Below are 27,927 nucleotides of genomic sequence, written 5' to 3'. Positions count from 1 at the left end.
GCTTTATATATATATATATATATATATATATGAAAACTGTATAGCGATGACATTTTAATTTCTTCCTGATGAAAGTATCCAAGACAGCTTTGTGCCTGCTGACAGTCTGTCGAAGTTCAAACTAAAGGAGTGATTTATTGTCCAAATTTCAGCCACAATTGAAGGGACAATGTTCACAAAAATTCTAATCTGAGAATACTGCTTAGGTTTAATTATGTTATATTAGGGTACTTAATAAAACATGAAAATCGGGCAGTCGATTAGTTGCTATTTATACGTAGTAACGGTATCCGATGTAGCACATTCACGTCACTTCTTCTGTGACAGGAACTAAAAAAAATAAGATGATAAAAGAAAAGAAATAAGATCAGTACACAAGCATAAACATTTAAAAATAAAAAATAAATTAAAAAACTGTTGTAAGCTTACCGCTGACAGAAAAAGAGACCAATCATCAACAAAATGGACAGAGCATCTGCCAAAATCCATGCTAGTCTGTAAGCAGAAGGCGCCTGAAATAAAACAGAAAAACACAGATCTCGGTGGGCAGTTGCACAAATAGCAAAACAGACTCACTGCAAGTACTTCTTGATTGGTTGATGATTAAACCGGAAGAGCGGAGGGTGGAAACAAGCAGCTACCGTTAGTGCAGGTGTTACTCACCATGGTCCAGTCAGGCTGCTCCATGCGGTTTAGGTCCTGGCAGGCGTTTGTGGTGACAGAGCTGACATTTGCGCACCACAGCAGGGAGAACAGCCAGCGCTCATTCACCACGTACAGGTTCACGTTAACGTCGTCCTTCCGCAGTTCCCTGTCGGGCACAAACTCCACATGAGGAACTAAAGAACACCCAGGACGTTTCGCTGTATTAATAATCACTTAATTATGGTAGCGGGTGAGTTGGGTCATAATCTTGTTTTACTGAAAGCCTTCCGCTCCGTCTTAAGAAACTGACGACAAAAACCCTTCAAACCGTGCCATTTAAGAGTTTTAAATCCTAAATAGTTACAGTTTAAAGGCATACTATGCAACATTTTTCAGTTAATTAATGTGTTCCATACCGTTTTGGATGATTAAATGAGTTATTTCAGGTCGAACAAAGGTTTTCTCGGCCGCCCTGGTGGTCTGTGGGGGAAATACCGCACTTGCAATTGCAAGAGCTCACGGCCCGCACACACAGGCTCAGAAGTCTCGCTTTACGGCGAGAACTCCATGTGTTTTTTGCCCTGCCATTCACTATATGCACGCGCAAAAGCAACAACAAAGAACCGCGTGTTAACGTCAAATAAACATGCAAGCATATCGAGTTTTATTATTATTATTATTAATTTTTTATTCTTTTTGAATGCCGCGGCCGCCGCGGCCGCCTCGCCCAGATAGCGCTGCGGGAAGGTTGATGTTCATACCTTCACTGTGTTAGTCATTGTTTGTACTGCCGTTTTTTTTACTTTTCGTTGCGTTCACCTGTCTGCTAAGCTCAAAACAACCGCGCCTGGCTTGATGGAGAAACCAGAACAGCTGAGCATCTTTACGACAGTGCACTTTTACTTTCGCCCTCTGGGGGGAGCCTCGCTGGAAAATCAACCCCGGTTGCATAGTATACCTTTAAAATCCATCTTGTCTACTAGGGGGTGTGATGCCTTTCTTAGCGCAGGTCACTCTTGCGAATGATCTGAGTGAGTTAAATAAAGGTTTGCTAATAGAACAATAAAACCAGGAATAAATTTAAAGCAGGGACTATAAATATGTCCATACTGTGCTGGTGTATAGGTAAATTGTAACTGTGCGTAAATGAGTGACCCAGGTGCAGTATTGAAGCAGCCTGCTTGTCATTGCATGAGCAGTTTTGCGTTTTGCATTGTGACAGTGCTTATTATGCTGCTGTTGCTAAGGGGATGAGTGTTTGGTCTGCAGCACAGCGTAGGTGGGTTGTTCGTGTCACAGTAGCATCAGCATGAATAGCAGCAGCACCCAAGACTCTCCCGCAGCACGTTGCACTGCCATCAACAATAATCCAAATCACCTCTCAGGTGTTGGATTTCGGTAATATTTCATCGCCTTTTGCAGGTGGATTTTATAAGTAGACACAAACTCAGCATGATATATATTCCTATATTATGATTAGATGATTCATTTCCTTAGCAGTTTTGTTTCATGCTCTATTCTTCAAAGAACTTTGAAATGAATGAATGATTTATTATAGATGATCCGGCAAACTTGTACATTGAATATATACAAACATCCATCCCTCTTCTAATACTTCTTGTAACACAGAGACAGACAGGACAAACAACCACTCTCACACACACACTCACGCCTAAGGAGAATTTAAAGAGGCCATTTAACCTAACAGTCATGTTTTTTGGACTGTGGGAGGAAGCTGGAGTACCCAGAGAGAACCCACACCTGCACAGGGAGAACATGCAAACTCCATGCAGAAAGACCCAGGACAAGGCGTAGGACTCGAACCCAGGACCTTCTTGCTGCATGGCAACAGTGCTACCCACTTCCCCATATACAAGCACATGGATAAATAATTATATATGTAATTACTTATATGTATAAATTAGTGATTATGTCTGAAAAGGGGTTTGGAGAAGTGAAACCTATTTAATCATACCTCTTCTCCGTCCTATAGTCCTTAACACCAACAATCTTCCTGATTCCTGGTTAACCAATGAGTCCATACTAGTTAAAACGGTTTTCTATAATAAAGTAAAAGCTGACTGGTACTTATTGACCCTGATTATGTATGACTGTCTGCATGTGTACGTCAGGTTTATGTGTATAAAACGTGTGTAATAAAGAATTAGCAGTTTCACATCTTTTTTTTTAATTGAAAGAGGAAAAAATAAACCCTGAACCTTATGACCCCATTATATAAAGGTAATTACCCCCGTAATCTGACAGCTGGTTGTGCCGACCTTGGCAGCGAGTCGTTTACTTCACTGTGGAGGAATGTTGGCTTTAGTTCACAGAATGTTTGACTGTAGTTATTATGCTGTGTTATTTTTAATGACAGATCAAAAAGGAACACATCCCTTCCAAAAAATAAAATTTTGTGCCATCAATCCACATATTATTTCCACTAAACTCTTGGTGATCATGAGACGTCTGGGAAATTTGAGACATTTGAGCTCTTTTTGGTTTAATTGAATCATGGGCTCTGACTTTAACCGATGCAAACCCTGCAGTTTTCTGAAAGTCATTCCTGGGTTATTTTATGACCTCCTAGATGAGTTCTGGTTCTGTGTTTTCTCCATTTATGAATAATGGCTCCCTTTGATTTACTGGACTCCCAAACCCCCCTAAAAATGGCTTTGTGGTCTTTTTTGGATGCCAAGGAGCTAGTCTCTCATTTGCTTTTGAATTCCTTTACATCACGTCTGGACACGTCTCTTAATGAGAACGTTTAACCAACTTTACGCTGTCAGATAAGTTCAATTTAAACTATACATTGATTTTACATGACTGGCAGTCTTAAATGTGGCTAATAAAAATCCACCTTTCCCAGTTTATGATTTATCATAATTTGAGAACTACTTTTTTGCATTGATTTGATATTTAAAATTGTTTGATCATCTGAAACGTTTCAATGTAAAAAAAGAAAAAGCTGAGAAAATCTGTAAGAAAGCAAACTACTTTTTTTAACAGCACTGTACATTTACGATTGTCTTTAAAAAGCTTCATATTGACAGATTCAAACCATTTTACTTTTAGGACTGCAAAGATTTTTGTATATACATTTGTAAAGCGTGGAAACATGACACATGAAGTAATCCCAAGTAGGTCTGTTCTGCAATGGGATTCTCACAGAATGATAACATTCAGTGAAAATACACCTGTACCTTAGCATTATGATATTAACCGAAAAATATGATGGAATTGCTTTTGTTCAAAACAAAAAAAGCAACAATCATTCTTACTGGTTTAAATAATATGACTGTTTATTACGGTTATACCATGTGATGTATAAATGATTACACTTATTTTATAGTTAGGTTTTAACACGGAAAAAATATTAAAGATTTAGAAGAACCTTCAAAATGTTTATGTAATTTTTAAGTGCTTATTAATAATTTGGTCATTTGTTTCATTATAGATCAACACTGAAAGTATAAGAAGTAAATAGTAGCTGGTTGTTCAACCTATTTGCTCTGGTTTAAGATAGAATCTGCTGCTACAGGCTTGTGTTTTGCCAGTGGTTTAAACGCAGTGTTACTTTAATAGAAGTGATGGTTGGTGACACTATAGCTTTCTATAGTGTCACCAACCATCTGTTCTATAGTGTCTGTTCTTTGCAACTGGAAATAGCCAAAGTTGTCTGTTTCATATGGGATGGAAAAGTGTAGGAGCATTCAGGGTTGGCCCTACACTAATACATCAATCTGGAACATCATTTGGCATCTCATTAAAAGGACAAAGAAACTGTTGGAGCTGTATGATGGAAAGTTTTGGCAACTTTACCATCATAAATAAAGTTAATGCTGAACCCATGGCGGATTTGCAGCAATGGTTAGACCCACACTGTTGTCAAAGCAATCTGGCTTTCATCGTCGGTTTATAATATGCAGGGCAAACCTTCCTTGCAAATCTCACATCATGTATTTAAATCCTGACTGACCAATGCTTTAAAAAAATAAATAAAAAATCAGTTTTACCCCTTTTACGTCATCTCCGCCTTTTTGCGTTTCCAGTTTCCCTGGACAATAACGCTGTTCTGGGGGGTATTTTGTGCAAATAAACAGCTGAAACATCTGATGAACGCTGAAAGGCAGTACCTGTATGGCTAACTAAATGTTACATAAATAATAGAGAGCTGCTAGAAAGAGTCAAAGTATGAAGTTTTACTCAATGGTGCTGCGAGTAGCGGCCATCACAAATGCAAAAATTGGATATCATCCTGTTGCACCGAGTTTCCGACTCTTAATACCGACTTTAGGGGCCGTTCAAGTTAAATTTTCGACCTGGAGGTCATTAATCCCTACTACCGTGGTCAAATCGAACGCACTATAAATACTTATATAGGGGTGAAAAATGATAAAGGAACAAGGTGAGCTAATCAGGGGATGTTGAGCAGCTGTGGCTACGTTCACACTGCAGGGCGTAATGCTTAATTCTGATTTTTTTGTGAAATCTGATTTTTTTTTTTGCATGGTCGTTTCCAAATATCTTCGACTTGTATGTGATCTCCTGTGTGAACTGAATTTATACAACTTAAGTGTCCCTCATGCACAGTTGAGGACGCGATGATGTCACACGTAGCAAGTAAACATGGATTATAATGCTGATGCGGATTTCGCGATCTTTAATTTCTTTTCTAACCGCATATTTCTCTCCATCTCTTTGTTGTCCGCCACGGGTGTCGTTTTTCTTCCCGCTTCTGCATAGCAGGATGCAGAATAGTGATGTTTGTCGAGCATCAGTGACGTACAGGTCGGATGAATGCGACCCGGCCGTACAGACACAGGTCGCGTTTGAATAGATCAGATACGTATCGGAATTAGGACCACATATCCAAGTGGCCTGGGTCTTTTTAAAAAAAATCCGATCTGTGTTGTTCAGACTGTCATGAAAAGATCAGATCCAGGTCGCATATGGGCAAAAAAAAAAAAATTAAAAAAAAAAATCAGAATTGGGTCACTTCAGGCTGCAGTGTGAACGTAGCCTCTTTAACACAAAGGGAGCTGATTGAACTAAGACTGAAAATAATTTACAAACCAAAAGGGTAAAAGCCTGAAACCAGGACAAGATAATTAACCAAAATGCATAGAGAACACAAGAAATAAGAACGTAAACACAAAAGAGTCAACTAATATGCCAAGACCATTATAGCAATAACGAACACAGAGAAATAAAACAAATACCCCAAGCCGTAAATGGCAATAATTATTAAAGAGAAGACACCTGTAGATCTTGAAAGTCTCCATCACTGTCCTGAAAATTATTAAATTGGTGTTTGAATGGCTCAGAAATACTTCATTTATGTGTTTTAAGGTAAAATGCATTATCAAGATTTTGTTACAGTTGAAGGAATTAATTTGTGTTGAAGAATGATAATATGAGTAAGACGTAATTTGCTCTGAGATATATGCTGTTAGTTTTTGTATTTGTTTCTTGGTATTAATCAAAACAGACAATCGGTATCTTCTGCTGCACAATAGCCATTCTTTTATTGTTTACATCATCTTTCAAGGATGTAATTTGGTAATGCTTCCCTTCCAAAAAAGAAAAAGAAAAAAAAAGAACTAGGTTCAGTTTTAATTCAAATTTGCAAATTGGTGTGACTGAATTTTGCTGTCAGTTGATTTAGTTATGGGTCTGTATGTAAATTTCACATTGGTATAACCTGTCACATGTTTAGAGTTGCTTTCAGCTCATAATAGGAACACTCTGTATCAATGTTTTCACTTGATACAATTTAATGTTTGTTACCGGTCTCATAACTGCTAACCTTTGCGATGTGTTTATGATGTTTTACTGTTTTCATGTACTTTGAACCGCCTCGCTGCTGAAATGTGCTACAAATATATTATAATTATATATAATATAATTATATTATTGATATATAATTGTAACTGTCTCTATTAAATGTTCCTAAAGGTTATATGTTGCTATTTAATCCTAAATTTCATGCTTTTGACATATTTGTACATTTTGTTTCCCCTAACACTTCAAATTGCTGACGAAGTAGCCCACACAAGAATCATTCACAATAGCACCATGACTTCTCACCAGGCATGCGTATGTAAACACAGTCAGTTCTATGTTCTGTAATATGAATGTGAAAAGCTAGAGTCACGTTGGAATGCAGTAGCAAACGTTTGTGTTTTTTGCTGCATTGCTGCACTTCAATGAAATCCATGAACTTCTCCAACACATGAACTTTAAACAAGTTTCAACACTGTTTTTCATTCCTTAGTAAATGTTTCATGGCTGCCTTGCTCCTCGTTTAGCAACACTCCGGAAGGTTTGGGGCATTCTCTGACTGTATCCCCTTGAGACAAACTTCACTTGTAAGGCAACATTACTTTGTCGAGACATGCATCTACTCACTACACTACTGTTCATGCCAACCCAGCAGAAACGCTGTCTGCAGACTATTTAAGCGTTTTCTGTCGGGTTTTTGCCATGTTCTTACCTGATTTCATCCATAGTCAGATGGCTGTATTCCAGGTTAAGGCGACACCCGGGTTTTTTCTCACATATCTTCTTGTCATTGTAAACCTGGATGAAGTCTGAAGTAATAGTCTTCACATGTTCACTTTCATTTTTATGAAGCCAGTAGATCTAGAAACAAGACAATGATTTGAATTCTTGAAAAATGGAATGATTTCAAAAGCTGCAAGAGTATGTAGACCTACCAGTGTTGAGTTGACGTTAGACTCCTTAATGGTTTCCACAGTGCGCACTGTGTCATTGGTGTTATCACAGTCTGTAGAACCATACAAGTCAAACATAACTGGTATATTATACTTTTTGGTAAGGTTAAGAAGTTCTTTCAGTGATGGTATGTGCTGGTTTTCCGCTTCCTTTTTCTGGTCTCCTGTCAGCAGGTGCACTGTGCGAAAAGGATCTACCTGGAAAGTCAGAACATTTTTAGTATCCAGCTTTTAAAACTCAAACTTGCAGCGGGGCTTGCAAACACAGACAGAACTCACCTCTACAAACAATTTCCCTGCGTTTAGAGTCTTCAGCTTGTCAAAGCTCAGGTTCTTGCTGCAGGTGTATTCTTCTTCAACGTTCGTTGTTCTTTTGAGGAAATGGCCCTTATGGTCGTGCATTAGAAAGGGAATTCCGTCTTTACTAAATGAACAAACAGAATAATAATTGGCATCCGTTAAAGTGCTTATAGTTTCCAACTGGCACAATTTCCATCCACTCTGAAAAAACAACAACAACTGCTTTACAAGTTGCTGATGATAAATGACCGCAAATGCATTGAAAGGCCAACTTAAAAACGTAAAAATTTTCACCGCACCTGACCTGCACGTCTGTCTCAAACGCCGCCAAGTTGCACTCATTTGCACCCCTTTCAAACGACATCATGGTGTTCTCTGGGGCCAGCTAAGTATAGTGAGAACATAAGAGTGAGACACATTTTTGCACAAACTACCCTGAGGCTGTTGAGTGCACACAAGGCTCAGTGCACCATGTTAAATGGAGCTTATTGTTGACCCAGCAGCAGAGCATGCCAACAAGGGTGTAGATACAGGGCATATGGGGCCCCTCATATGATGGATGCAACGATGCAACACTTCTAAGAATAATAATAAAAAAATCTGCTGTTACCAACCCCCACAAGACTTATGCTTTACTATAACAAATGTCCAAATTAAATATTAATTCACGTCTTCCCAGATTTGTACAGATAAATGTATTTTCAAGTTAGTTTTTGTCTTAGTAAACAGGATGCTCACCATTGGTGCTCCTCTGTGGCCGTAGAGCTTCGGTCTAGGTAAATATTTTTTTAAATCCTTTATTTCCATCAAACAGGGCGAGCTGATGAGCAGGGGACAAAGAAAGATGAATGCTGACACAACAAGGAACACTGCTGCAATCAGGAACTTTGATTCTGGAAAGAAAAAAGAAAAAACAAGAAGATTAAAATGTTGATGCTGTGTTACTAGAGTCATATATTGTTTCACACCATCATTGTTAGAGTTTTATAGGACTGGTGGCAGGAGTCAGCATTGCTTTATTCTTTATAACATACGTACAGTCTTCACCAGTTTTCAGCAAAGTATATTATTGGCAAACATGAGCTCGTAAAAAAAGTAAAAAAAAAACAACTCTTTCCATATTTTTAAATTACAGACACAGTAGGATTTAAAATGCCTTTTGTACAGCAAGGGAAGACATTTCCACTCCTTTTAAATTCTTACTCAAGCTGTTTTCACGTTGTGACCCAATTTGTAGTGGCATATATTGTAACACGAGTTACGATGATGGAAACTAGTGAAAATTTAGCATTTTACATTAAACCTCAAGTCCTGTGACATCTATGAAGCAGACGGGTCATTTATGATGAATGCAGTGTTTATTGAGATGAATGGTGGACAGTTTAGTGTTCTGCTGTGTTATTGACGTCTTGCCTGTTTTATGGTGACATTACTAGCTACGCTTCTGAGGACAAAAGTAATCGGAATAAAAGGGCCGACAGGAATAAAAATGTGTCATGTAAACAAGCCAATTGGAACATTGTGATAGGATTAAGCTCAATCGGAATTACATTGTATTCTGAATAGCTATGTTTACATGCACAAAATTTCACGATCAGATTAAAATGTATTTGTACTAAATAATCAGATTGTACTGTTTATATGGACACACAATCTATTAATCTAATCATAAGGTGTGTGTATATATATGCGCCTTGCTTTATTCAGAATAGACCCATTCTGACATGCTCATTTATGAAATTCCACTAGGAAAAACCACAGAAGAAGAAGTACGTCTTTGCTAAACTACTAAAATAGTAAACAAAGCAGTAGTATATGAGTTTGTTTGTCTTCCGAGCACCCAGGCTGGACTTGCACGATGTTTTAATTAAGGTTGAAACGTTACTGAGTGAACAACAATTTTGAGCTTTTTATTTTTCCAAACAGAAAGATTATATCGGAAGCCCCGACAGTTTTTATTCCCGATATATTTCCACCACTCATCAACATGGAAATACGTCATTTTCACGTCGGGCGCACTTGGGTCGGTTTGCCACATTCGGAATAACTTGAGCCTGACAAGCGTTTTTATGCATATTGATCAATCTATCAATCGGCATAAACCACCCCTCTCATTCGGAATATACTTTCATTCCGATTGAGCTTAATCCAATCACAATATTACGATTGGCTTATTTATATGATGCTTTTTTATTCCGATCGACCCATTATTCCGATTACTTTTGTCCATGTAAAGGTAGCCAATGAGAGGTGTGGTTTACGCCGACTAATAATCTGATCGACATGCATGTAAACGCTTGTCAGGATCAAGTTATTCTGAATGTGGCAAATTGACCCGAGTGCGCATGTACGCCCGACAGAAAAACTGTCTGTGCTCCCAATACAAACTTTATATATGAAATATAAAAGAGCTTAAAATTGTTATTTATTTAGTAACATTTCAGCCATAATCAGAAGCTGGTGCAAGTCCAACCTAGGCGGTTGGAAGACAAACGAACTCTTACCATACTGGTTTGTTTAGTATTTTTTGTTGTTCAGCAAAGATGGACGTTCTTCTTTTTGATTAGCTGCATGAATAAGAAAATAGGTTGAGCTGCCTTCAGCAGGAGGAAATAATCAGTGCAGACAAGGCATCCTCAAAGCTTTGTAGATGATTAAGAAATGTTAGTATAGGGTAATTGCTGCAACATTTGACGAGACCTTGAGCAAATACCATGGCAGTGGTGAAAAATTTGCGTATACAGTTGAAATTAAAGATTACCACAGCATAAAATACTTTTTTTTTTGCACACTTAAAGACAAAATGTTTTTTGTTTTAAAATCAATCAGGATTACCAAATCATTCACCATTTTCTAAATGCCACAGTAATGAAAAAAAAAAAAGTTTTGCAGATTACCTTTGTCAAATTGAGAAGTTTGCATAGCCTATCCTGAAGCTGAACTTGTTTTGGCATGAATGTGTCTATCAACTAACACTGGAAAGAAAAACCTTGAACTCTTAATTAACAAGAAGAGCAGTGATTTTTGTGTAATTGGCTCTTTAATTGAGCCTTACAAGTAGAGAACAGAATACAGTGACACAAAGCTCTCAGCATCCAACGATCTGTCAAATCTGTTCTGACAAAAAAATAAAAAAATAAAAATAAAAAAAACACTTCCTTAAATATCAGCGTTATCTATGCGAGAGGTCATGCCACAGTTTCTCACGGGAAGGTCTTCGGAAACCTCGGATTGGCTCTCATAAGCACTATAATGCCAAGGAAGAGAATTTTAACTCTAACACTAGACTAAACTCAACCTTCAACCTAGTGGAGAGCTACAACCTTATCTGTATCCTGCTTATCTGTATCCTTCTTATCTGTATCCTGTTAGCCCTTCTGATACAATCCCCAGGTGCCAGCAAAGTAAAATAGGATGAATCAAACATAAACTAAACTCTGCAGCTGCAACAGGGGAGTGACTACTTTAGCTTCAGCGATAAAGAGAAGCTCCTTCTTCTCTCTTCTCCAAGACAGCGAGCAAAAGCTCTTTTGAAGATGCTGGCTGAAGCTGGAAAGAGAAATAATCCAGAGTGAAAGTCTGTCCTATACTAGACATGGGCTGAAAGGCCACTCAGTGGAGAAGAAGCCATCGCTCCCAAAGTCACGTAAATGCCAGAAATTTTTTTTAAAATGTACTTGGGGACAACGATCATAATTTTTGGAAATGTGTCGAATAGGCCTGATGGAAACAATATTGATTGAACTTAATTACATTTGGGGATAAATGAGGGAAAAATGCATCTTCCAAATGGACAATGACCCAAAGCATAACGGCAAAACGAGTTGCAAAGTAATTTAAAGAAAAGAGTGACCATCACAAGGCCCGATCCAATAGAAGGTTTGAGAAAGTTTGTGCCTAGAGGGGAAGAGGAGCGTGGGAGTAAACAACCTGCAAACGCCGTAAAACCGGTTCTGTCAAGAGGTAAGGGCCAAAATGTTCCAGAAAGTGTTGCGAAAAACTTCTGGAAGGAAGCCTAAAACTTTTGGCTCAATCTCACAGTTTAAAAAAGGAAATATTTGAATGATCAGGGAAATGTGTGTTGTGTTACAAAGCCATGGACAATGCAGACTACTGTCCCTGTGGCTCTACGCTCTTTCAGGAGGAGTGAATGCTGCTTGTCAAGACTTGATGCAAACTGCTGGGTTTTCTTAGAGGAAACTTTTTGACCAACCTGTATGATTTGATTGAATTTGACCATGTAGTGCCTTGAGATGACATGTATTGTGAACTGGCACTATATAAATGAAAAATTTATTGAATCAAAGTATGGTGTTTAAAAAAAAAATGGGTAAAAATTATTTAATCATCCTAGTATTTAGCAAAAAAAAAAAAAGTAAATTGTAATTGACCTAAAACAGAAAATGTCTAGTCTGATTTAATGGAGTGAGGGAAAAAAAAGGTTGTCTCTTATCTTATAAAAGGTTTAAACAACCAAGCTCAACTGTCTATGGTATCTGACAGTTGCAACATACATGCTATGGAATATTTTGACATAAAAAAAAAAACACTTAGCTTGATATCAGATCACATGTGCAGTATCAGAGACATAGGAAGGCATTGCTGCAGAGCAGAGCTAATTAGCATGGTTTTCTGACCCCTTTAAATGGATAGCACATACACAGAGTGGGATGGTGGTAATAATAATAATAATAATAATAATAATAATAATAATAATAATAATAATAATAATAATAATAATAATAATAATAATAAAGTAGCTTGCTCAAGTGTGAGCCAACAGGATTGACCCTTGGACTCCTGGATAGATGCCGAAACGTTTTAAAAAAGAACTGAGCAAAGTCCTCTGATTTAAGCCTGTTCGCTATAATAATAATAAAAAGAATAAGAATAACTTTATTTATAAAGTGCTTTCTGACAAAGTGCTGAACGGTAGGTGATAAAAATAGTAAATCAATCAATAAAACAATACAACATGGAAACAGATAAAAACAAAAGGAAATACCAATATTAAAACAATGTGAGTTTAGGCATCTAATTAGGCCGCATAAGATAAAGGTGAACAAGTGAGTCTTTAGCTTGGCTTTTAAGACCTCCACAGAGCACGCATGCCGAACGTCTAGAGGGAGAAAGTTCCAGAAAGATGGAGCACGAAAGGAAAAAGCACGCTCCACTACAGCTTTCCTTTCAGCCTTAGGAGCGTTTAGAAGACACTGTGCCCTGATCTAGAAGAGCATGGCGTGGAACATACAGGTGCAAAAGGACGGATAGATAAGAAGGCGCCAGACCACTTAGTGCCTTGTAGGCGAGCAGCAAGATTATAAAATCAGCTCAAACCTGACAAGGCAACCAGGGAAGGGATATCAGCACTGGAGTAGTAAGCTCATATTTCCCAGTTTTGGTCGTATTATTTTTCCTCAAACTCTTTCCGCTTTGATATGATCTTTTCTAAACAATGACCTTTTGTTCACTTGAAGGAGTTCATAAAAGCCTGATTATTTAAATGTAAATCAGTCAATAATTATAGAGGCTGTCCCTGTTTGTTTTTTTATACCATAACTGTAAATGTTTGCAGTCTTTCCAAAAGCTACTTGCTTATGAAATTGAATATTTCAGTCGCTCAAGATCCCCATTAGGAAAAAAAATATTGTTCTCTCTAATAGACGAAGAGTTTAAACCAACAAATTTCTCTGGACTTTTAGAGAAGCAGCATAAAAATAAACAAAGCACGCCAAAAGGTTACTGAGTTTATCTAGAGCCAGATGATTTAATAGCAAAACCTTCAACTGCTTCTAGCTTGCTTTGACACAAAGAAGTTGTTACTTGGAAAATACTGTTTTAAAAAGGTACCAAAAGATTGCACGTGCTGTGACTTGTTTGCAACTTTGTTGTAACTTTAATGCAGGTATATCTTCAAATTTCGAACATAAAGCTTATGTTGAACAAGTTGTACAAGTTAAAAAGGTGTAGAAGTGATTGTTGCATCAGTTCATCTCCGTCATGTTTTACTCAAACACGTCACTCTTGCCAAGACAAAGAGTAAAATGGTCATGCGTTTTTGACACGTCAAAAAACAAACAAACAAAAAAAAAACAGAACCTTTTTGTAATCTCACCTTACAAGTTACTGGTTGTGTTGTTCTACATTGCGCAATTGTCTTATGCTTACTTTGGCTCCTGCTGTGTCACTTTTGGCTCAGTGTCTGAATGAAACTGTGCCACACGGATGACTTTCCAACTGTTGTAACTGACGGAAGCAGCCATGACTGCGTTGCTTGTCATAAAATAATTTTTCTTTTTTTTCCTCGTTGCATCATAATTTTACTGATCGTTAAGTTCTAAAAACAGATGTCCAAACTTTTTACCAGGTAAAAAAATAAAAAATGTGGCAATTTAAAAATATAGCTGTGAAAAAAAGAACTGAATATCTCATTTTGTGTCCTATTATTTTCAAAATTAGACATGTGGATTAAAGTAAAAACAACAAACTTAAAAGTATGTTGAACTGCAATTTCTTCTTTTTTTTAAAAAAACCCCCAAAAAAACAAGAAACGGACACATTTTCCCCCTCATTCTGGTAAAAAAAAGGAATTGAGAGGTCAAATATCAGATTGTTGTTAACAAAAAGGTTAATTTCCTCTTCTTATTTTCACATTGAAAGATGAGTTTGGTTCTTATGGTCGTTTAAAAAGAACTGAAAGACCTTATTTTCACATTGAGAGATACGTTTTGTTCTTATGGTCGTTTAAAAAGAACTGAAAGACCTTTTATGCTTTGGCATTGGCTCATTTAGCTGAAAATGTTGCCTAATTTTCTTACACATACCTGCTAGTGAGTCATTAACGAGGGATTATTATAAGTGGTTTGAAGATTTATTTGTGCAACTGAATTTGCGTCTGGGGACACGTGTCAGCAGTGGTGCTGGTGAATCATGCATTTGTATATGAGTGAGGGACGTGCATCACACTGTACCTTTCTTGGCCTCCTGGTAGGCCCGGAAGACAAACCAGCTCAGCAAAGTCAAAGCGCCGACAGCACCAAACTGTAAGAAAGGAGCCATATACTGCGAAGAGAGAACAAAAGGTTGATGATGGTCAACTTGCAGTCTGGTGTTAAGTAAAGCTATACCTGATGCTGGGCAATAAAACTATTTTGATCATTAAGAAACAGAAAATGACAATAATGGTAGGTTTTAAAATGTAATAATGTGGCCTAAGTGACAGTATATGAGGATATTTAGGCTTATTATAAGACAGAGAGCAGTAGGGTGAAGTTGATTTGCATCATAACACTTTTAAATAGTGCTGCAAATCAGATGTGTACACCAGCATAATGCTAGTTGAAAGAGATTGATTGTTAATCTATGAAATCCTGCTATTCTTAAGTGAATTCCTAATTTATTACAGTTGTTGAAAATAAACCTGGTTGGTTATACTTAATATATTGACCTATTTTGATTTGTTCTTTACATTTATAATATTAACTCAAAGAGATATAATAATCAAAACTGTTCAATACAGCTAAAAATATTGCCCAGCTCTACCTCAGCTTGACTAAATCTTAGAAAAGCTTTTCTTGGTGCACTGCCTGTTATTTCACTCATTCTGTTACGCCTTAAAGCATAGCATAGCTACGCATCTGTGTTTTGTAGCGTTGGTTTTTAAAAATCCTCAACTTTTTTTGGGAAAGCATGTAAAACTACATTTTTATTAAATTTACCCGAATACATTTGTATTTTTCCAAACAGGTTTCATCGGAAGTACCTTTTTATCGGTTACAATAAAGACTGTGTTGGTCGCTGCCGCTGCCTTTCTGTTTGTGCTGTTCGACCTGCACTGTGCGCTGACTGAGCCGTGAGAGGCTGCACAGAACAGCGATAGCTAAATCCTGCAATGTTTATGAAGTTTATGAAGCAGGAAAATAGCCATTATGTGAGTTCTATCTGGACGTAATCACGTGGAATTGCCCCGAAAGACTATATGCTCGAAATGAATTAAATGTTGCTTTAATAAACAGATTTGTTTTTTTTTTCATTTGAGCCTTACATGATTTAAAGCACATTAAAAGTGGAAAAAAAATTGAAGATATCATCATGGTCTAGCTTTTTCTAGTTTCTAAAGCTATTATAACAGGAGGTATTAGTTGGATGAGTAAAGGTGACAAAAAAAAAAAGATCAGTAAATCCCCAATTTCCAAGATCCATACGCTCACAGTACCTGCAATGAAAGAGTCACGATCAAACGTTCATAGTAGGCCATTGTTACAATCCAAGCAGAGATGATTATCACACCCAAACAAATGAAGATCTGCATATCGTAAAAGAAAATCTGATGGTTAGGTCTGAGATTAAACTTGATGTTGTAAGATTGAACAGATGAAGTTTTACTGTACCACGTGGAGCCAGTGTAAGTGAAGTTTCTCCCTTAAGGCAACTTGGACCAGTGCAAAGAGCTGCAAACAAGACACAAAATTACTTGAGTTTAGAAGTATCAGCTGAAGACATTCAGGTTTATCCGATCCGATATGATGCTTCGCTTCTCACCAGCAGCAGGACGCAGTAGCTGGCAAACACGGCAAAAATGATCATTGCCACCATGAAGAAGTTGATGTGCTTGCGGACCATGGAAAATGTCATCCTGATAGTAGAATAGTAGAGATTAGGACTGGGGGTAACAGAGTGAACAAAAAATCCAAGAGTGGATTCTTGGGTCGTTGTGTTGGGATCACTCACCAATTAACATTGTCTCTGTCGTTGTAGATGATGAGACAACTGTACATCGCAAAGAGGGAAAGCAGGGCCCCAACACTGACAACCGTGAACCAGCAGCACGTACGCTGAAAAGGGAAAAAAAAAATAAGACAATAGCGCCATTTGTTTTAATTCTTGGGTTCCAGATAAAAATTAAACAGATCATTTGTACGCAGTGTTTGTACATTAAAGCTGGTATGAAGAAAGCGTTGAGTGAGCCAAATGGAAGATTGCCAGCATTCTCTCTCTGCTGAAATGTGCCTTTTGTGATGACAGCTTACTACAAACAAACCCCTTTAGATTGATTTTCTTTCTTTTTAGGTAAACACACCTGCACTTCTACAAAGGAAAAGAAAGACCATCGTTTCCTCCTCATCTTTCCAGAAAAATCCACGGCAGCCGTTTAGAGCTCGCAGATTTATAAATTGTTGTCGGCACAAACCGACACAACGTTGTCTTTACTCAACCCGTCTTCGTCACTTTATTATCAGTGTTTTGACGCTCTCTGACAAGCGTTCTCTCAATGAAAACTGACAGTTTTGAATTAAAAAAAGATTATAAAAGCCAAATGTATTGATAATATTAATCCCTGACTACTGGGATATAAGCTGTCCCTAATAGTGTTTTAGTCAACCTTAATATTAACAAAGCTGTTAAGGCCTGATCACTGAATAAATTATCGGATATGAAATTTAAAGAGGCACATATCAGTAAATTAGAATATCATGAAAAACTTTATTTAAACTAGTCAAAAACTCAAAAGGTGAAAGTCCTACATTCTGAGTGTTCATTACACACAGAGCAAATATATTTAAATAGCTTATTTAGTTTATATAATAATTCTGATTATGGCTTTTAATTAAAAACACTAAATATTGTTTAGCAGACAATTAGAATATTACAATAAACAACATTTAAAAAAGCCGTCTGTATAAAATTATGTAATTGGAAAGTTAAGTGGAAGGAAGAAGTGTGGTTAAAAAAAAGGACAACAACAAGGATAACTAGATTCTTAGGAGGATTTTGAGGCAAAGTCCATTTTAAGAGTTCGAGGCAAGTTCAGAAGATGTGGTGGCTTTTGAATCACCGCACACAGATATATCCAGAACACAGAAAACAACGTCTTTGTGCTAATCCACTCCTGAACCAGAGGCAACATCAGAAAAATGACTTAACCGTGACTCAGGGGTTAAAATGTAAGATTTAAAGAAATCAAGGTCCTAGAGAATCCAAGCTGCACCGTGTCCAGCGGTCAGTGGGGATTTACGGAGACGTAACCTGCCGGCTTATGTCCACTTTATCAAGCTCCGTGGCTGTGAAGCAGAAAATTTCTGAGCACTTGATAATCCCATCTTCTGACAAGCTGGCACCTGTTCTAACAACCGTAGAGTCACTGTTCTTCTTCAGATGACCTGGAATCCCTCTGAGAATCTATAAAGATGAAACAGCGAGGCAACGAAGAGGAGAAAGCTGCTGCAGGAGCAACCCGGGCTTCCTCACCACCTCAGCAGAGCCACAGGCCTCAGAGCCACGTAGCATCGGTGTGGCAATGCATGCAAAAGAAACTTAAAACTGAATTTGGAGTTTTCCTTATGATTAAAGTTTTCCTTATGATTAAAGTTAAGAGAAGCAAACGTTTAAAATATAGCGCAGCGTGTTTGACTGCTGCTCAATGGGAAGCGTAGCAGCCTTGGGATCTTTAATGTGTGGGCTTGATTCCAGCTTCTTCCTCCTGCCACATGCCAATGTGCCCCTCGGCAAGGCACTTAATGTCAAGTTGCCTACCGATCTGTGTATGAGTGTAATGAACGCGTGCCGGTTGGTGGGACAGGGTGAAGGTGACCCTTGTGTAAAGTGCATTGAGAGTTCAGCGTGACCAGAAAAGCTAAAAAAAAAAAAGTTTAATCCATTCATCATTTGATTCATTTTTTAACCGACTAACTGGACTAAAACTATTTAGTGATCTTCTAGTTGGTTTAAATGCATCTGACAGCTTAAATATACTCACATTTTTCATGCCGTCACTTGGCTTCTTCAAGCGGCAGCTAAAGAAAAGTCTGCTGCAAACTCGACAACAGCTGTCCAGGGTCGTCATGTCTGCTTTTATTCACAGTGAAGGAAACGCCTCGAGGACGGATGGAGGAGCTCTGATAATGCTTTCTGTGGAGACAAAAGAGAGCTGGTCTTACCTCCCAAATGGAGCTTTTTTTTTAATCATTTATTTTTTTGGTGGGGGGGGGATAGAAAGCAAATGAGGCTGGGGTCCTTTGGATGCTAAGGCAATCTCTCAAAAGAGCCTGTGTACAAAGGAGGCTATAGTCAGTGGCCTACAATGGCCAGCACCACGGGGTATTGAGCGCTGAGCTGGGAGAGAACTCCGGCTTTCTGCAGCACAAACGGCCAAAGTGACAGGCACGGCCAAGCACTGGCAGCCGGTGCCGGAAACAAACTCCCTGTGAGTAAAAAGTTATGAGCAGAGAACAGCTGGATTTTAGTTTTTATTATTATTATTTTTTTTTTAAAAAGGAATGTTTTAGGGAAGTCGGTTTTCCATCACTCACTTTTATGTGTTGTTTTTCCTCTAAACGGGTCACATAACAAGATTTTAGCCAACATGTTGGGACTCAGCTCGGTTCAGTCGTGCCAGGTTTCGGTTACCCACACTCTTTAAGGACAAGAGGTACGATTCCTGTCACTTGTGTCACCCATGTGAAGATTCTGCGGTAATATTTGGTATCAGTGGTTAAAAACGACTCTTTTATGACCCGTTTCTCACTAGACCTGATTTCACTTGAGATTCTGCCAACTTTCTCTTTGCCTTGGTGGTTATTGTTTCTACAGTTAAAGCCCTCAGGCTCTTCACCCTTGGGTTCAAGGTTAGGTGAAAAAAATTGCGGCTATAAGTTACTTGAAAAAGACAGAGAGACATTTAAAGGGTTGTCTGTTTAACAATATTCTCAGGATTAGATTTATTAAGGACGTGTTTGGGCAGGTCTGCATGCCTAAGTAAAACATAAAGTACTATGTTTCACTGCAGAAAAAAAAAAAAAAACACTAGCATAATCAGAAGTGTTAAAACAAAGTTGAATGTTGAGTAAAAATTATAAAGTAAATAAACCACTTTGTCAGCTGTGACAAGGTGACAAAAGGAAACAAATATCTCCATTAAAGAACAATTAGGAGCTTCTTTGTGGTTAAGTTTCTTACAATAATCTCCCATTTGTAGCTGTAACAGTTAATTTATGCAATTTTCTTTTGATTGCAGCTCTCTTCCATGCAGTTTTACGATACTGAAAAAAAGAAAATCATAAAATAAAATAAAAAAATCATATTCAGGTACTTGGATGCTTGAATTACTGCATGAGGTAATTTGTTTCACTAAATTTCATTTATGATTTCACATTGTGTTACATAGCTTCCTGTAATTAACGGAAACTTGTATTACTGGATGCGTGTCTTTAAAAGAGCTTAACGAGAGATGAAGTTTCCAATGAAATCTTAAAAGTTGGGTTTCTAATGCTGGATCGATGAAATGACGGGCAAAAAAACCCAACCCTCTTAAAATAAGTGTACATTTTTGCTCACATCGCTGCCAGATAGGGACGAACGGTTCTACTATCTTGTATTTTTGTCAAGTAAAGAAATCTATTTTGACTGAAATGTGACAAAAATCTGATTCCGTTTGAACCATTTTTTCCTGTTAATCCATGAGCGCATCAATAAATATAAATATATTAGAAAATATATGATAAAATAAAATGTCTTTGTGCTGTTTGGCGCTATATATATATATGTACCATCTAATTTAACTTGTGAAAGAGCCTAAATTATACTGGTTAAGCTTTATTTTAAGAGCAGCTCGTGTGTTTGTGGGACCCTGACCACATGCAGGGACAAATATATCTCTAAAAAGAAAAAGTGTGACGAATTTACTAAAATCTTTGCTAATTTTTGCTATTCTTATCGTGGTAATGAATGCCACAAAATGTTGAACCATAAGTCAAGTCAAGTTTATTTGTATAGCACATTTCAGCAGCAAGGCGGTTAAAAAAAAAATAAAAAAAAAAATCAAACAAATCGAAATGGTCACCCGATGTGAGACCAGTAACAAACATTAAATTGTGTCAGGTGAAAACATCAATACACATAAAAAATATAATGCTCAATGTCCCTGTTATAATGGGTCGAAAGCAACTCTAAACAGGTGGGTTTCCTGTGTTTATTTAAAGGAACTCAGTGTGAAAAGTTCGGTACGGATTTGTGGAGCACAGGAACTAAATTCTGCTTCTCCATGTTTGGTTCTGGTTCTGGCTCCTTGTCGCTGCTCTTCACTGATAAGTGATTGATGTTAATCGGAGCAGTTTTAAATCCATGCAGATGTAAATTATTTGTTTAGGTTCAAACATGCTGACTGATGTTACACTTTCAAACTTTCCCTTCAGCAACACTTCCTTCTTTCATTTCATAAATGCGCTTACAGGAAAACCTAGAAGGAAATCCTTCTCACCTTTGACACTGAGTTCAATTCTCATTTCTGAAATTATTAACCATATAAATTGTTAATCTAGGGCTGCGCAATATTTTAGGATTTTAAAAATAAGATTTTTTTTTTAAATGAAAGAGCTATAAGATGATGTTGCGTTGTAATTATACTTTTATATATTCTAGTGGGCTATTTTTTATCTGTTTCTCACATTTCTCTACAGCTATTTGTTTAAAAATGTGTCTGCATGACATTTGGGATAAAGCTGTATGACATTTGGGATAAAGCTTTGATTCAGAGATACCTTTTAATATTTAATTCATGAAAATAAAAACATATTGAGGTAAATATGGTATATAGGCATTCAGCCTAAAAAATATTGAGATATTTTTGGTCCAGACCGCCCTGTTTTATGTTCACCCATAAAAATGTTCGCCTAAAAGCCACCCTAAATACCGATAAAATGTAAAATTATGCAGGTGAGAGTTATTAGTGCCTGAACATACATTTTATGTAGATTTGAGAAGTATTCCAAGAGAAAACTTCTATAGTAGTTTCTCCCCCTTACATTAAATAGATTTTTTTATACACTTATTCTTTATTACTCGGTGTTGACAAAGGGTGTTGTGTTTACATATTTACAAAACCCACCTTGTAAAAGCAAAAAAGTAGCTTTTTTTATTTTTTTAAAGCAAATGTTGGCTTCAACTTCAAAGCGTAAAGCACAAAATTAGATGCGCGCACACCTGATTAAAGGTTCAATCCACTGCAGTGCAGAGCCAAAACTCTCTCATGCAGCCGCTTAATCGGCGTTTTTAGGATTAAATGCACGGCCAGTATTGTACCATATGCATTTATTTTCCAAAACGAAACCACGAGCGGCGATCTTACCGTAGATGCAGCTCACAAAGACGCGCACACAAAGATCTCTTTCGGATCCCGTCTCCGTTTGGCTCCTCTGCGGCTCTCCTTCGCTCCTGGCATCTTTTTGTATCCACTCTGACTCCGTGAACTGAATGGGGATTTGTCCTCATGAATGGGGGGCGTCCGTGTGTGTGTGAGAGAGAGACAGAGTGTGAAGCGGAGGTGGCGGAGAGGGGCGGTATCAAATGCTCATGCGCTGAGCTGCGCCACGCAGGTAGCTACTGGCACTCAGGTGCACCGTGCACCGAAACTCCAAAGGGTTATAATTAACGACTTCAGTACAAGATTAAACAGAATATGATCCAATAAACTCGACACATTAATATCTTAATAAAAAAACAGGCAATTATGTAATTGTCTTGCAACACCATACACGTTCAACTTAAAACAATTTACTTAAGTTGATATTTTTAGTTTAAATGAAAATGATATAACATGACGTCAAACTTATTCTCATTGAACAATTGTCATTGTTTTTTTTTTTAGAATTAAGATGCCAACTTTGTGTTAATCAGGTTAAGGTGCTTTATACAACAAGGAATTTGACTTTGGTTGGATTGGTCTGATAACATGATCTGGGTAGTGTTCATCTGAGTTACAGTCAGGGGGAAGAAACTGTGGTGATGACCTGTTTGTGTGTGGGATCTGTAACTAAATTTATTTTTCCTTCAATTCTACTCAGAAACATTCATGCAAATTCAAAATTTTACTACCTCCTGACTACCAGGAAAAAAAAAATATTGTCCATTCACCATTTTTTTTAAATTCCACAATCTTTGTAAGGTAATTAGAATACTGAGAAAAAATGTTTTGGAAAAAAAGTTTTTATTTTTTGAAAATATCATGTCTCCACTAGAGTGGACATCGGAACGCCATACATTTGAAATTGAACCTTGATGGAAACCAGTTTGTCCCAAAGAAAATATCCAAACATTAACATAAGAATGAATTTCACATTGACAAAACCGTCCATCATCACAGTTGTTTTGCTTTCCTGTGCTTAATTGCTATGCTACTTCAAAAAGCAATTCCCCTTTTTGGAAGCACAAAGGAACACTTTGTGCACGTCACATAAGTTTTGCTTGTGCAGCAAGATCTGCGACATCTTGACGTATGTTTTTCGTCCACCATCTCTGGAAGATGGATGACACCGTAATGTCTCAGAGCTGCATTTAGCTGTGGTTTCCACTTTTGACATGGAGGAGTGTAGTCATCTTCACTATCACTTTAGATTCCTGCTTGGACCTGAGTAATCAACTCCTCACCAAGGAGCAGTTTGAAGTTAAGCAACTTAAGTGGTTTCTTCCTCAGAAACTGGTAGTCACTCTTATACTGAAGCCATGAGTTGGTGATCGCTAGGTCAAAAAAGTGGAAAACTGCACGCACTTTCCATTTCCGAGTGCGAGAAGCCATCCTGTAGAAACTCAACATTCGGTTAACCAAGTCCACACCACCCATGTTGGTGCTGTACTCAGCAATTGCCAGTGGCCTTGACACCTGGACAAATCTTTTGTCTTTCTTGGACCATCTTCTGCGTGTGTCCTGAGGTTCAATGCCGTAGGCAGAGGATGCCATGACAACTGGCTTGTTGTCCAACCATTTTATGACAGCAACTTCAGGAGGGCTTCGTCTGACGACCATCTCTGATTCACCTCTTCCTTCCTTTTTTGAAGGTCTTATCCTCTATGATCTTACAGTCCTTTGGAACCCTGTTACTCATGAGTGTTCCAGTTCCTGTTAACCCTTTTGTCATCAGAGTATCAGGGAGGTTGATTGTTGTAAAGAACCTGTCAAAGAACAGGTGGGTTCCTTGAGGAAGAGACTCTGCCAAATGAAGTACAGCTTGTTCACCAATGCCATTTCCTCCTGTAACTTGGAAGGTAGTCATACCTTGGTAGACTACAAAGTCCAAGACCAGACCAGTTGGTGCAGCCAAGACAAACACCTTCAATCCAGTTGGATGTGGTTTGCCTGGTATATACTGGTGCACTGGGCATCGACCAGTAAATGGAACCATTTGTTCAACAATGCACAATTTCCCTGTTCTAGGCAGACTCAAACATCCTTGCCTTACTTTGGTCAAGAGGGGCCTGATTCTCCACAAGAGATCATTTCTTTTTTCATCATCTGAAACATCAAGGTCATTGACGATCTTGATGGAGTTTCTAAGCTTGTAAAACTGATTTCTGGTCATGGATTCTGCCATACTTTGAACTCTGGTATTTGAGGCCCAATACATTTGAATGTTTGGATATCCCAGACAGCCCATGTAAATAGAATTCCCAAAGAATTTCTTCAGTTCTTCAGAAGTGGTATTTAATGTTGCTCCAGACACAAGGACTTCACGCTGACTTGTACACAGTGCCATCACTTCAAACACTGAGTCATCAATGTATTGCTTAAAATAATCCATTGGGGTCCAGTTTTGGCGTGTCATGGCATCATTGCTCTGAATGATGCCATGACTGTGTTGGAATTGGAATCTTAAAAAAAAACAATAAAGGAAAAATAAATGAATTAAAATGTGTCTCAATTTTTAGAGGAAAAATATTTTTTAGAATACAAACTCAAGGTGTATTCTGATTCCACAGAGTACGCCTACTGGACTGAGATGTGGACTGTCTTGCTTCATCTGACTCTGCATCTGGTTGCCCTGCCTGAATTTCATCCTCAGAGCTCTCTAAATCAACTTCCTCTGCTTCTGCCTGAAACATTGCATCTTCATCTTCTTCATCAGACAACTCAATATCTGAGTCTCCATCAATAATCTGCAGTAAAATTCTCTCTGCATCTGAGAACGACTCCCTTTCTTATCATTTAAATAATATCAACGGAAAAAAACTGAACAAAACAGAGGAAAATGTCCTCTACGGAGGACAATTTTTCAATTTTTAAATACTATGATAAAATACAGTCAAAATCCTTCATAGAATGTTTTAATATGCTGCTAAGAGATTTATTTAGAATATGCCAACAAAACTTTAAACCAAATTTTGCACAATAAAAAGTATTATCCACTTAATTTTTCTCTTCCCATAAAATGTGCCTGTACTGATGGCCGGCATTTTTCTGAATGAGGAAATGGAAGGTTCAAATGCCCCACACCTTCACATTTGGTATCACTGAAAAGCTCTAAATGTCCTCTGTAGATACCAAAAAGAATTAATTCAGTAGTATGCAGTGAGTGGGAGAGATTCAAGTTTACAAATGTCCTCTACAGAGGACAAATTTGAACTACTGGTAGTCTAGCCAGAGGCGGAACTAGACTTTTATACAGGGGGGCTGCCACAGAGTTTCCACGCTTGTTTTTTGTTGCATATTCTAATGTAGGAAAACATCAATTTTCTACTATGGTACCTATAAAACACACCTTCTTGGCAACTCTCTCGCTCAACTTGGCATTGCCATGCTGGTGTCTGGGGTGGGTGCTTGAGCAGGCACCAGCTCGCTCCTGGCAGCTGCTTCGCTGGGCCTGGGTACCCGTGGCTTTGTCGGGTCTCTGGGCTTATCGCTGGATCCGCTCTGGCGGAGCCCACAGGCTCGTCCCAGCGTGTCTTTGACTCCTCACAACCACTATTTAGCATTTTTCTTATGGATAAACCTTACATACACAAGCACACTCTCACAAACACCTACAGGTGCTTGGATTCAGGTACTTACAGACTCACTTCTATACAGAAAACCCATATTATTATCTTTAGCTGTCACTTTATAGATTTCATATTAAATAATACTGTTTATTCTTCAATGATGTATCAAGGTGTTGGTTGTTTGTACCTGTATTACTTTATTGTTTGGTTTAGCTGTTCTTTTCATTTCTCTCTTTCCAGGTGTAGAAGCAAACTCAGAGGATGTTATATTGCTCTCTCCCTTTCCTCTTTCTCTTTCACATTTTCTCCCTTTTAGCATTTTGTCTCATCTGTTTCCTCTACCTTCCCGTTTATGTGTCCGTTGAACGTGAAATAGCCCCAACATAAAATCTAATAAAGCTTCTTGCACATACAAATCAAGCGGAGCACTATGGCGAAAGCAGTAAGGCTCCACATGTGAAAGTAAAATGTGTTGGGCTCTTACTGGCATTAAGAAAACAATTGTTAATGCTACATTGCCAGACGGGGCACAAAAAATACTTGCCTTCGCCATGTTGGTTTGATAAAGAATGTCTTAAGAGGCTTTTTAAAAGCATCGACAGTTTCCAGGTAATCAGGTTGTTCTAGATTAGTCTTGGTCCAACAACTTGGAGGGATCATCCAAGTAGTTGGACCAGTTGTCAGCCAAAGCAGAAGTCCGTCAGCAGTCGCCATGCTAAGTGCTGTCCAAATAGTGGAGTCAGTAAAAAGGGAGGTAGCAAAAAGAGTCTGTATGCTTCCTCTCATAGTTCATTTAGCATAGGAACCTGGCAAGGACCTTTACAGGCTCTAAGTAGCTACAAGGAATCCCACAATCCTTTGCATGATATGACATATATAAGCAAAGCCCACCTCATGGAAATTACCAAAAATATCTGGAGACAAGAGACCGTGCACTTGTAAGTAACACCATTTACCCTTTCCCATAAAATGACTTGTTGGTCATCCATATTGATCATCTCCACTCCATTTTATGCTTTATTCAGCATAAAATATCCAATAGCGTAACAGTGTAACGGCAAAAGTTTTAAATCAAACCATGAAATTAAATCACAAGCTCTGATGTGATGAAATTTGATGAATCTATGCATTTGTTAACCTTGAAAATTAAACCTCTGATTATTTGTTTTTGTACACATCGTTTATTTTGCATGTGCGTAGACACAGTTTTCTGTTAAAAGCAAAATCCATTCATAAAATTAAAACAGTTAAAAAAAATGTAACCAAATCATCGCCGGTATGTCAACTCTGTTTAAGAAGACAATAACAAACAATTGGACCAGTTACTGTTAGAAAGTCTGTAGAAGTTTACACGCCCTCATGTGTTTTGGTTTGCGTAAAGGAGAGCTTCAGCCATTTGCTTAGTTTTTCTAACTTGTATTTTTTGTATTTTCGGAAGGCTGAAGGCTTGGATTTGACTAGAATTGTCCATGTGCATTTCCGCCGCATTAATACATATATGAGTTAAAGGTTGTCCGAAATTGGCACAGCAGTCCGAAGCTGCTTTCCTCCCAACGATAGTGTTCTTACTGTTGACCCCATGAAAGGTGAAGGAGCTAGGAGATATAATTAGGCGTTTTTCGGATAGAGCCTACCTGCATTGGGATGCCCTGGCACATGTGTATTAAGACTGCATTCAGTAAAAAACTTAGCAGGAGGTTGTTAATTTTCACAGAACATATTGCCTACTAGTGCCGTGTTAGGGAAATTAAATAGTTTTTAAAGTTTCTTCCACTAGATACGTTTACATGGACAAAAGTAATCGGAATAAAAATGCATCATGTAAAGCAATCGGAATATTACGATCGGATTAAGCTGAATTGAAATGAAATTGTAATCTGAATGAGAGGGGTGGTTTATACCGATGTATAATCCGATCAACGTGCATAAAAACGCTTGTCAGGCTCAAGTTATTCAGAATGTGGCAAACTGACCCATGTGCGCCCGAGTAAAACTGTCGGGGCTCCCGATACAACTTTTCTGTTTGAAAAAATAAAAGAGCTCAAAATTGTTGTTTACTCAGTAATGTTTCAACCTTAATTAGATTGTGCAAGTCCAGCCTGGACGCTCGGAAGACAAACAAACTCGTACAATACTGCTTTGTTTACTATTTTTGTAGTTTAGCAAAGACGGAAGTACTTCTTCTGTTTTTTAAGGGGAATTTGACAGCCACACATGTCAGAGTGGTTCTATTCTAAATTAACCCAGGTGTATATACGCACACATTATGATTGGATTTATTGATTGTGTGCCTATATAAACAGTAGAATCCGATTATTTAATCTGAATCCATTTTAATCCGATCGTGAAATTTTGTGCATGTAAACATAGCTAGTTTTGTATGCAGAGCTTGCAATTAAAATGTTCTCATATAGATGTATTAACAGAAAAAACAATCCAGTTTTTAACGAATCATTGTTGTGTAGTTGAACTACAGTTTTCATTTTAAACAGTGGATTGT

At 37.9% G+C, this 27,927-nt stretch overlaps 1 protein-coding gene across 1 annotated transcript; it reads right to left on the bottom strand.

The window, feature by feature from the left end:
• Positions 1-15: 15 nt before the first annotated feature.
• gdpd2 (glycerophosphodiester phosphodiesterase domain containing 2) lies at positions 16-21,981 on the bottom strand. The gene is made up of 15 exons (XM_036127247.1): positions 21,805-21,981; positions 18,439-18,590; positions 16,413-16,516; positions 16,224-16,317; positions 16,073-16,132; positions 15,898-15,987; positions 14,654-14,744; positions 8,421-8,575; positions 7,982-8,067; positions 7,662-7,806; positions 7,365-7,580; positions 7,142-7,290; positions 664-811; positions 430-512; positions 16-330 (listed from the first exon to the last, which is right to left on the bottom strand). The coding sequence occupies exons 2-15, from the start codon at positions 18,523-18,525 to the stop codon at positions 261-263; spliced, it is 1,578 nt and encodes a 525-aa protein (XP_035983140.1). The 5' UTR covers positions 18,526-18,590; positions 21,805-21,981; the 3' UTR covers positions 16-260.
• Positions 21,982-27,927: the final 5,946 nt, after the last annotated feature.

This window comes from Fundulus heteroclitus, chromosome 23, assembly GCF_011125445.2.
Source record: "Fundulus heteroclitus isolate FHET01 chromosome 23, MU-UCD_Fhet_4.1, whole genome shotgun sequence".
Classification (NCBI taxonomy): domain Eukaryota; kingdom Metazoa; phylum Chordata; class Actinopteri; order Cyprinodontiformes; family Fundulidae; genus Fundulus; species Fundulus heteroclitus.
Note: the sequence above shows the minus strand (reverse complement) of the source record. Positions and strands in the feature narration are given on the sequence as shown.